Below are 11,895 nucleotides of genomic sequence, written 5' to 3'. Positions count from 1 at the left end.
CCTGTCCCGTGGCCCCCCGGGGTCAGAGGTCGGTCCGGCCGGCCATAAGGGGGCCGAGGAGGGGGGGTCTTTGTAACGCTATACCCCAGCCGTAACGTGCATGACTGACTGACTGACCTCGGGGAGAGTTTTTACTGCTCCAAGCTGTCCTCACCACGCTAGAACTGGGATGCCTCGCAATAAATCTGTGGAAATTAAGGCTATTTATCTCCCAAACCTCATTTGGAAGCATGTCCTTCTCTTCCTCCTTCCTCCCTCCCTCCCTCCCTCCCTCCCCAAGCAGGGGGAGAGAGGGGGGGGGGGGGGGGGGGGAGAGAGAGAGAGAGACAGAGAGAGAGAGAGAGAAATGCAAAACCAAACAAATGCTTTAAAGAGGATAGATTAAGGCTTAAACATTATAGGCTAAGCTGGGGGTTAATTAGTAATTAGTAATTAGGTGGGCGTGCATATAGAGGGGCGGAGATTTGCCGGGAAACTAATTCCGAGGATATATTTTATCCCCCGTGCCCAAAACGGACTGCGTGCGCCCACTGCGCCTCATGGCGCCCCGCATGGGGCTCAAAGCACTGCAGGGTCATTTAAGGCGATTTGTGGCCAAATAATATTGGTCCCACGAGGGGCCCCTATTATAACGGCCTCAATTCACTCACACACACACACACACACACACACACACACACTCGCACACACACACACACACTCACACTCACACTCACACACACACACACACACACACACACACACAAGCAGGGTGATTGTTCTCCCCTTATTTCAATTTCGACCAGGATTTGGGTTGACATTGTGTTCTCTTATGTCCAATCTGATTAGCGCACGGGCTCTATAGAGCGTTGCAGTCCCGCTACCACTAGTATGTCGCAGGGACTTACACCCCCAATCCAACCCTTGATGCCGAGTGTCAAGCAGGGATGTACTGGGTCCCATTTTTACAGTCTTTGTTATGACCCAGCCGGGGATTGAACCCCCGACCTCCCAGTCTCATGAGGCCCATAGGGGGCAGGAGACTATATCCTGTTTCTGTAGCGTGAGGCAGATTGATGTACAAGTACACCCCCCCCTGGACATGACGTTAGTATGTCGCAGCAGGGACTTACCCCCAATCCAACCTTGATGCTGAGTGTCAAGCACTGGGTCCCATGTTTAGCTGACTGGGGATTGAACCCCCGACCTCCCAGTCTCAGGGCGGACACTCTAACCACAAGGCCACTGAGCTGGTATACTTAACCCAATCCATGCCTGGAAACGTCAGGTTACGTTTTAAGCACTATAATGCGTAAAACAGAAACTCTGCGGCACCTGGTCTGTGTTTCTATTCTAATGTATTGGCATGGATTGTGTAAGAGTGCAGGTTCTTTGGGCTCAGATTTTTTTTTTTACAAAAACCCTTTTTTTATGTCACAGTCCTTTTAAATTTGTAGGCTCTGGGAGATTACATTTGATTAGAGTGTGATTGTGTGATCTGGGGGCGTGCAGCACTTGTCTCGTTTTAATGAATAGACAATTAAAGCCGACCTCGGCAAATCTACGATCTCATCAACGGAGCGCGGTCAAGTTCAAACGTCGAGCTGAGAAAGACAAAACAAAGACAATTATAGCACTTGGGTCTTTTCCTGAAGCGTGCGTTTGTGTGTGTGTGCCGTGTGTGTGTGTGTGTGTGTGTGTGTGTGTGTGTGTGTGTGTGTGTGTGTGTGTGTGTGTGTGTGTGTGTGTGTGTGTGTGTGTGTGTGTGTGTGTGTGTGTGTGTGTGTGTGTGTGTGTGTGTGTGTGTGTGTGTGTGTGTGTGTGTGTGTGTGTGTGTGTGTGTGTGTGTGTGTGTGTGCGTGCGCGTGAAGGGCATACATTTACCGCGTCTGTGTTTAGCCCAGATCTCTCATCATACGGCGAGCGTAATGACAGGATGATGCGGCTGAAATTGCTCGTCTTAGCGCGCAAAAAAGTGTCTTTTTTTGGGGGGGGGGGGGCAAATCCTCTTAATCCCCAGGGAGCCAATGAAGCCCCATATGTCTGCCGACAGACAGGCAGACAGACAGACAGACAGACAGACAGACAGACAGACAGACAGACAGGCAGGCAGGCAGGCAGGCAGACAGACAGACAGACAGACAGACAGACAGACCGACGAGCTGTCATGAGTAGTAAACTATAACGCGGGAAGTGGAGCCTCTTGGCCACTTCCGTTTCGTCTTTATACAGTCGCGCAACGTTTATCCTAATAATATAAATATAAATCATCTAAGCATCTATACAGTAGCTTTGCTGCTTAGCAGAAAAGGAAATAAAAAAGTAAGTTCTAAGAAGATATTTAAAAATATATATTTCATCATCACCAGGGTGATTCCATGACCGGGGGGGCTGCATGCATGTATGTACAGTATGCATGAGAACATACATGTTCACATGTCGATGGAGGAGGGCGGGGGGGGGAGATCACTCAGGCTTACAGTATATGATGACTGACTGCAGCAGCGTGGCCTATTAGTTTATTTAGTTCTGTCGGGCATAGAGCCACATGCTGTATGAGCAGACGTCACTGGTGTTCTTCTGCTTCTTCTTTTGCGCGCGGCCTGTATGATACTGTAGCACGTATACTTACTTACTGTACTACTGTACTCATGGAGCTCAAGGGTCATGTCTGTACGGTGTTTCTGGCGTTGTTTTCCCGGAGAAACGGAAACAGCGTTAAAAAAAATGGAGGGAGATTCAAGACGGGGTGAGTTGTTGTTGTTGTTGTTAAAGGGACACTTCACCCTTTTTGCAAAAACATATATGTCAATGACGTTAAGAAGCTTTAGAACACTTTCCTGGGGGTCTTTAGTGTGTAATATGTGGTTTTAGATATTTTAGATTGTAGCAGTGAGCCCGGTGTCTCTGATGTCATGAACACTGGTCTCACTTCCTTCCTGGACTACATGTTGTCTCAGTAAGACAGATCTCCCCCCTATCAACAAGGAGGAGCAGAGCACCAAAGAATTATGGGAATTGTAGTCCAGGAAGGTAGCGAGACCAGTGTCCATGACATCAGAGACACTGTGCTCACTGCTACAATCTAAAATAGCTAAAACCACATATTACACACATAAAGACCCCCAGGAAAGTGTTCTAAAGCTTCTAAACATCATTAACATATATATTTTTGCAAAAAGGGTGAAGTGTCCCTTTAAACCTTGACTACAGAAATGGGTTTATTTTTTCTTTCCCGGGGGGGTATTTCCGTGTTGATGATCTTTGCAGCACCGTCTGTCTGCAGCCTCGTTAGTTCAATTCTTATCCACAGACGTCTGTCGCTATAACCAGCTCAGTGGCCTTGTTGTGGTTAGAGTGTCCGCCCTGTGAGACTGGGAGGTCGAGTGTTCCAATCCCCCAGCCGGGTCATACCAAAGGCTCTAAAGATGGGACTGGGAGGTCGGGTGTTCCAATCCCCGGCCAGGGTCATACCAAAGACTCTAAACATGGGACTGGGAGAGGTCGGGTGTTCCAATCCCCAGCCGGGTTCATACCAAAGACTCTAAACATGGGACTGGGAGGTCGGGTGTTCCAATCCCCCAGCCGGGTCATACCAAAGACTCTAAACATGGGACCCATGAGTCTATACCTGCTTGACACTCGGCATCAAGGGTTGGATTGGGGGTAAGTCCCTGTGACATACTAACGTCATGTCCAGGGAGATAGGCTCCTGCCCTATGGGCCTCATGAGACTGGGAGGTCGGGTGTTCCAATCCCCCAGCCGGGGTCATACCAAAGACTCTAAACATGGGACCCAGTGTCTACCTGTGTCTACCTGCTTGACACTCAGCATCAAGGGTTGGATTGGGGGGTAAATCCCTGCGACATACTAGCGTCATGTCCAGGGGGTGTACTTGAACATCAAGCTGCCTCACGCTACAGAAACAGGAGATAGGCTCCTGCCCTATGGGCCCCATGGCTCGGCAAGGCTACTTACTTACTTACGCTGTCGCTAATACGATTTATTCTGCTACTGGTTTTCAGTTATTGGCTTTTTTCCCCCTTTTTTAAAGTGCTGTATTTGAGTGCAGCATCCCCAAGAGATCCAGTATGTAAGTAAAAGAGTCCTTACAATTGGTTGCATGCTGAGAATAGCAGATCTACACGCTGCGACGCGTTGTGAGCTTGTAGAAGAGCTTGTAGATCGGCTAATTTTCTAAAATCTTGAGATTTTAGTCGTGTGATTCTACAGTCTAGAATCACACGACGGAATGTTTTAGGGTTAGTCTAGAATCTAGACATTCTTGTCATGTCGCTGGCAAAGTGAAGCAGGAAGCTATGGTGGCGGGGGGGGTTGTTGGGGGAGGTGTGTGTTTGTGTGTGGGGGGGGGGTGTTGGTGTTGGGAAAGTCTTTTGACATTTTCAATAGGCCTGTGGACCTACGGTAATGACCGATGCTCGTTAACCAGTCACACACGCACGTGCGTGGCGTGCATGCGTGTGTGTGCGTGCGTGTGTGTGTGTGTGTGAGAACGAGAGAGGGAGAGAGAGAGAGAGAGAGAGGATGCAGCAGCGCCTCACCTCTAGAGCCGTCCTGCTTGTAAGCAGAGTCGTCACCACCAGCGGTGAATTCTGATGACATCAAAGAGGGTCCTCGCTGTTCCCCTCAGTGGCGCGCCGCGGCCCCTGTCAAAAGCCCCCCCCCCCGATGTGTGGTGGGGGGGGGTGTGGGGCGGCGGGAGGGAAGGGGGGGGGTGGTGGTGTGGGGCGGACCGGCCACTGGTCGACCCTCGGGCTGAAACATTGATTGAGTCTTAATTGTACTTCCTGGCCTGGTGATGAGCTGGACGTTTGAAATGCAGCCTGGGCCGTGTCGGGGTCAGCGGAACGACCCCCCCCTAACCCCCCCCCCGCCCCTAATCCCCTCCCCACCCCCCCCACCCCCCCCCTCCCCTATTCCTCCCTTGCTCGATGAGAGAGGCACCGTTTTCCATCTTAGATTTGAACCCGTTCTGACCTGAGATCAGATTCTACAAATGTCTTCTATACTGTACATCCTGACAGTTTTCTGAAAAAGCTATGTTTCTATGTGTCAGTCGTTCTTCGGTTTTTCAAAAAATAGCAGACCTATAAGCTCGTAGCGCGCCACTCGGTGGCGCGCTACGAGCTTGTAGATCTGCTATTTTTAAATAGCTATCAAGCATAACGTAATAAAAAAATAAAAAATAGCAGATCTACAAGCTCACAGCGCGCCACCGAGTGGCGCGCTGTGAGCTTGTAGATCTGCTATTTTTTCAATAGCTAAAGCATAACATAATGCTGATTATAAAATGTGTATGGTAACGGTATTCTTATATTCTCTCAAGGTGACGTGTACCACTTGTCGTAAATTGCATATAAATACTAAAATAAAGTTTGTTTCTCGGATTATAAAAATAATAGTTGTTTCTCTCGCTTGTGGGAAAAAAAGGCTTTCAAGCCGACGACATTATAGTCCCCAATCAGCTTCAGACTACAAACCATGTTTGTTTTTTAATGTGCTTTAATAATTAGATTCTACAATCCTCATCCCATTAATTACATTTCTTGGAGGGAAAATGTATCGTTGAAAAAGAAGCATATTTGTGTGGAGAGACTCTGATGTTTTTTTTCCATGAGTTCTTTCCAGGAGATTTGCTCTAATTATCTCCCTCCGCGGGGAACATAAATATGGTTATAATATCCACACATTTACATTTGAGCCGTGACTTAACCCATTCTGACCTGAGATCAGATTCATACGAGGTTTCCACTGGACACACACTGGTCTGATGAACCCATTCTGACCTGAGATCAGATTCTAAAAATGTCAGTCGTTCTTCGATTTAAAAAGAAATAGCAGACCTACAAGCTCGTAGCGCGCCACTCGGTGGCGCGCTATGAGCTTGTAGATCTGCTATTTTTCAATAGCTAAAGCATAACATGATGCTAACACCAAAATGGGTTCCCGTTCAGAATGGGTTAAATCTCCCCACTTAAATCTGTGATGAAATATTACTCCATTAACTATTATGAAGAAATGGTATATACAGCGCTATTTATTGCCATTAGCAATCAGTTTGCACCGTCACATTGGATTGTCTGGAGGCAACTTGTCCGAGTCATTCTTATTTGTTTTGTTTGCTATGCTGTGTGAGTGAGTCAACAACCCATACCCAGTAATCACAGATCACAATAATACATATTACAATATTGCCCCCAAGGTATTAATGTAGTTCTTCTTCATACAGTAACTGCTTTGCATCAGATGTATAATAATAGTGGACAGAAAGGCTTATTATTTAGTACTTTATGTCAGTCGGGATGAAATGTATAATTTCTCGAATATGAAATGAACATTTTTATTTGTTTTTGGCGATGAATTGGATCTGCTTCTTATTGGTGCTCAGATAAAGCGCGTCAGTCCCAACCATATAGGGACTCCGAATCCCCCATATACTGTATACCTAAACAGCAGATATACAATGACAGGTATAATATTTGAAAAGCCCTTGTTTTGTTTGGCCTGTACTTTATGTTTATATGTATAGGCTATAGGTCAGCCTGTCACAAGTCATGCTCCTGCCTGCCTGTGTGTGTGTGTGTGTGTGTGTGTGTGAGTGTGTGTGTGTGTGTGTGTGTGTGTGTGTGTGAGTGTAGATCATTACCACGTTTATAAAAAAACAAGACAAAGTCCACATGCCAACGAACGGATCAATTTAATTCCTTGACGTTGTTGTTGTCTCAGATATACTTTGGCATTCAGGTACAGCAGCCATGACCGCCCGCCCGCCCTGCCTGGTCCTTATCGACTTTCTGTCTGCAAAGCTCTTCAGCCTCGCTTTATCCACTTGGCCTTTGCTGCTGATCACACAACTGTCACTTTCTGTCCTTGACCCGGTCATGGAGCCCCCTCCTCCCCCCTGGCTCTGCCCTGGCCTGGCCTGCCCTGGCCTGGCCTGGCCTGGCTCTGCCCTGCCCTGCGTGTCTGTCTTGTTGCTCTATATGCGTCGTGGCGCTGCTGACCAGTGTTGGTTTCGTCGACTAATACTATTACGAAGAATGTTTGTTGACTACGTTTTTGAACGGTGGAACCACTCGACCACTTAAGAGGCAGCGGTGTGGCCGAACGGTTTGCAGAGCGGTCTTGATATCGGAAAGGTCGCTATAGTTCGTATATATCCCCGGACCGGCACGTTAAAATTATACCACTGCTGATGAAGTGCCCTTGAGCAAGGCATTGATTGAACCCCTACCATGAAATGTTCTATGAGCAGGGCCTGGCTGTAAACAAGTTCTTGAGCTTATAGTCCAGTTACCCTGCAGGGTAAACATAGTACCTTTCCTTTCTCCTACAACCAGCAATGTCCGTGCACACCTATGTGTTCACCTAATGTGTTCACGTATGTATGAGCACCAGTATGAGTACCAGTAGGGGCGCTGTTGTGCCATGCAGAAACAGAGAGAGAGAGAGAGACAGTGCTGCACTGTTGCCTGCTAATGAGAGCGAGAGAGAGAGAGAGAGAGAGAGTTGCACCACTCGGTTCACACGGTTGTGATTTTTTTTCACTGACTGAAAACTAAATGTGAACTAAAAGAAAGCTATGATGATGACTAAACACTGAGACTAAATATATTTAATATATAAATTAATATAATTTCGTCAAACAAATTAAAAACTAGACTAAAATGTTAGGAAGGGGCTATAGTGGACAAGAGATCCAGTATAAGTCACTTTTTTACACTTGGTTGCTTGCTGAACATCTAGTATTTAATTTAAACTTCAATTTGAGTTGGCACTCGACAGAGTGCAGTTCTATAGTTCAAACTGTAACCGGTGGCAAACTCATGTATTATCGAGAGCAATGATCTCTCCATCTACCGGTATTTCTCTCTATTATGAATGTTGTGTCCCGACTGGTTCCAAGGTTAGTTCCAAGGGGAGAAAAACGTTATTTTATTTTTTTAGCACAGGCAGACTCTTCACATACTAGAGCATGTCTGAAATAAGTGTCAGAGCTGAAATCGACATGTAAATATGAAATAAATGCTTACACATGTAGCTAGGTGTAGTGTTATAGACCACAGAAGACATGTAAATATGAAATAAATGCTTAAACATGTAGCTAGGTGTAATGTTAGAGACCACAGAAGACATGTAAATATGAAATAAATGCTTAAACATGTAGCTAGGTGTAATGTTAGAGTCCACAGAAGTGAACCTTTTCAAGCCTGTTTTCTCAACTCGCTGTGTCTCTGCAAGACATTTACTCTATAAGCCATATCTCCAAAAAATGGTGGGTCAAACTGAACAACCAATATGAAGCTATGATTCCCTGCTTTCATGAAACATGAAAAAGAAAAAAACAATGGCAGTCCCTCAGTCCCTCAGGTTAATCCATTCAGAACAGGAACCTCCTTTTGGTGCTTTTTAAGCATTATGTCATGCTTTAGCTGTTGAAAAATTGCAGATCTACAAGCTCAAGCTTGTAGATCCGCTTGTAGATCTGCAAAACAAATTAATCGTGAAAACGTTTTTGAACATATATTCTTTCACATTATTCAGACGTTGTGTAGAATCTGGTCCTAAATGGGTTAAATGGAAAGAGTAACAGACAGATAGGCTGTGTGTGTGTGTGTGTGTGTGTGTGTGTGTGTGTGTGTGTGTGTGTGTGTGTGTGTGTGTGTGTGTGTGTGTGTGTGTGTGTGTGTGTGTGTGTGTGTGTGTGTGTGTGTGTGTGTGGTAGCTGTTTTGCATTTGAATCCTAAACTGCACAAATGGAAGCGTGGATTGTTTTCTTTCAGTAGGCAATTACCTTGAAGGTCAAGGTCATTCAATCACACAGCGTTTACCTCCATGATTGAACTTCCATACCTATCACTATCCACATGCACGTGACGCACGCACGCACGCACACACACACACACACACACACACACACACACACACACACGCACACACAGCCACAGGTCAGTGAATGCCATATTCGGTTGAATTAACCAGGAAGTGTTTTAGTAAATTTTTTAACCTGGGTTTAATTAACTGACATTGTGTTTATCTTCCTTTACAAAAAAAAATAATCTAATCAATTCAGACGCATTTTGAGCTTGTGGATCTGCTATCTTTTGGCGAATGTTTCCCCCAGAATAATGTAGGCAGGCTGGTGTGTTCAGGTGGTTGGATGTGCTCAGTCAGTCAGTCAGTCAGCCAGCCAGCCAGCCAGCCAGTCAGTCAGTCAGTCAGTCAGTCAGTCAGTCAGCCAGCCAGCCAGCCAGTCAGTCAGCCAGCCAGCCAGCCAGCCAGCCACACAGCTATAATGGTATTTAGGAAATACAGTAACATCAGCTTGTTATTTTTGTATGGACTCACTGCTATAATAAACATTTTGTTCACTTAAACATGTCCTCTTCTCTCTCTCTGTGTGTGTGTGTGTGTGTGTGTGTGTGTGTGTGTGTGTGTGTGTGTGTGTGTGTGTGTACAGGATGGAAGAGACAGTGCGGTCACTGCTGCAGAACCCGGGGTCAGGGGACACCATGGACATCATGAAGGCCTACAAGGTAACACATGTTGACCGATAGAACTGACCAGCCTGTACAGTAGACCTAATAGAACTGACCAGCCTGTACAGTAGACGTAATAGAACTGACCAGCCTGTACAGTAGACGTAATAGAACTGACCAGCCTGTACAGTAGACGTAATAGAACTGACCAGCCTGTACAGTAGACGTAATAGAACTGACCAGCCTGTACAGTAGACCTAATGGAACGATAGAACTGACCAGCCTGTACAGTAGACCTAATAGAACTGACCAGCCTGTACAGTAGACGTAATAGAACTGACCAGCCTGTACAGTAGACGTAATAGAACTGACCAGCCTGTACAGTAGACCTAATGGAACGATAGAACTGACCAGCCTGTACAGTAGACCTAATAGAACTGACCAGCCTGTACAGTAGACCTAATAGAACTGACCAGCCTGTACAGTAGACCTAATAGAACTGACCAGCCTGTACAGTAGACCTAATAGAACTGACCAGCCTGTACAGTAGACCTAATAGAACTGACCAGCCTGTACAGTAGACCTAATAGAACTGACCAGCCTGTACAGTAGACCTAATAGAACTGACCAGCCTGTACAGTAGACCTAATAGAACTGACCAGCCTGTACAGTAGACCTAATAGAACTGACCAGCCTGTACAGTAGACCTAATAGAACTGACCAGCCTGTACAGTAGACCTAATAGAACTGACCAGCCTGTACAGTAGACCTAATAGAACTGACCAGCCTGTACAGTAGACCTAATAGAACTGACCAGCCTGTACAGTAGACCTAATAGAACCACCTTGACGTGAGTCTCAAAGCGGTGGGTCTTGACGTGGGTCTCAAAGCGGTGGGTCTTGCCACCTTGACGTGGGTCTCAAAGCGGTGGGTCTTGCCACCTTGCGCAGGGAAGGCCCAGGCCATTTGAAACGTCTCAGATAGCATGCCGCGTACCGCCATGGTTCCATTGCATTGCAGAGGGCTAACGGCATCCTATACATGTTAATAAACGAGTGGATTACCGAGCGAGGGATTAGCGACTAGCGGGACAACGATCCTGGGAGGAGACGGATATCCTCGGAGTGGCGCCATGTGGCTCTATAGCGAACGCACGGCATTGAGATTCCGACGCACATATGATGGAGTTTAGAGTTTTTTATTAGGATCCCCATTAGCTGGTACATACATAGCAGCAGCTAATCTTCCTCCTGGGGTCCACACAGAACATAAAGACATGACATTCGACATGAATGACATTACAGGACATACATTACAGGTGATGTTGTAATAATTTTCTCCTCGGCAACAGCGCAGGTTGTAATCTGAAGCTATATAATATATATATATAGTTATAATCTGATGCTGGGTGGAAGGATAATCTTATATCTTAATTCCACAGTAGTATGTGCAGATGTGGCAATTGATATATATATAGGAGGGGGCACTAGCCCTTCCTAATATACAGCTTTAATGTTTGCGTTGTCTGAACAAACATTTAAAATGCCATTGATCGGCGACACTGATGCCCAGCCAAGAGGCAGTAAACTGGGTAAATTAATTTGTCATAAAGGCCCTTTTTTTGCCTAGTTTCACCCAGTGAGTATACTATCAGAATATAGAGCTCTAAATGATTACTTTAACAAAAGAAGAGCACTTATACCTTCAACATTCAACGGCACTCTGAATGCAAATGTCCAAAAGCAACACATCATGAAAGCTGTGTTTTTAAATAAAGTTAATCGTTTCCAACACAATTGTCTGATGGAAATCGGACAAGATGGAAAGCCCTAATACGTCTCGGTCGAGATTCGATCGAGTCGAGACCAAAAAAAAGAGCTCACGACGAAGAACGTGATTTCAAATTCCTCTTAGGAGATAGTGGGGGGGTGGGGGGGAGGGGGGTGGGGGGGGGTGTCTCTCTGCTGCATTTGGGTATAAGGCGTAGAGCGCGTGGAGAGATCCTTCCATCCATCACTGTTTTCTATAACCCATGTTGGGCGGGAACCCCTTTTCGGTGTTGGCATTATGCTATGCTTTAGCTTTTGAAAAATAGCAGATCTACAAGCTCATAGCGCGCCACCGAGTGGCGCGCTACGAGCTTGTAGATCTGCTATTGTTGAAAAAAATTGAAGAACGACTGACATAGAAACATAGCTTTTTTTCAGAAAACTGTCAGGACGTAGAAGGTATATTTTTAGAATCTGATCTCAGGTCAGAATGAAAACTGTCAGGACGTAGAAGATATTATTTTTAGAATCTGATCTCAGGTCAGAACGGGATAGGCATGACGTTGTCTGGAGCATTAGCTTTTTAAAAATAGCAGATCTTCAAGCTCATAGCGCGCCACCGAGTGGCGCGCTACGAGCTTGTAGG

General features: G+C 46.0%; 1 protein-coding gene across 1 annotated transcript in view; it reads left to right on the top strand.

Annotated features, from left to right (window-relative positions):
- LOC308311846 (nck-associated protein 5-like) overlaps positions 1 to 11,895 on the top strand; it is a gene marked incomplete at its 5' end in the record, with an annotated part of 117,833 nt that overhangs the window by 38,527 nt on the left and 67,411 nt on the right. The window contains one exon of the mRNA XM_080758621.1: positions 9,462 to 9,537. Within this exon, the coding sequence (XP_080614747.1) occupies positions 9,462 to 9,537 (76 nt within the window). The remainder of the gene's footprint in view (positions 1 to 9,461; positions 9,538 to 11,895) is intronic.

The sequence above is a fragment of the Protomyctophum bolini genome, assembly GCF_963924005.1.
Source record: "Protomyctophum bolini genome assembly, chromosome: 24".
NCBI lineage: Eukaryota > Metazoa > Chordata > Actinopteri > Myctophiformes > Myctophidae > Protomyctophum > Protomyctophum bolini.
The sequence above is the reverse complement of the archived record's forward strand: the minus strand, read 5'-3'. Positions and strand labels throughout refer to the sequence as shown.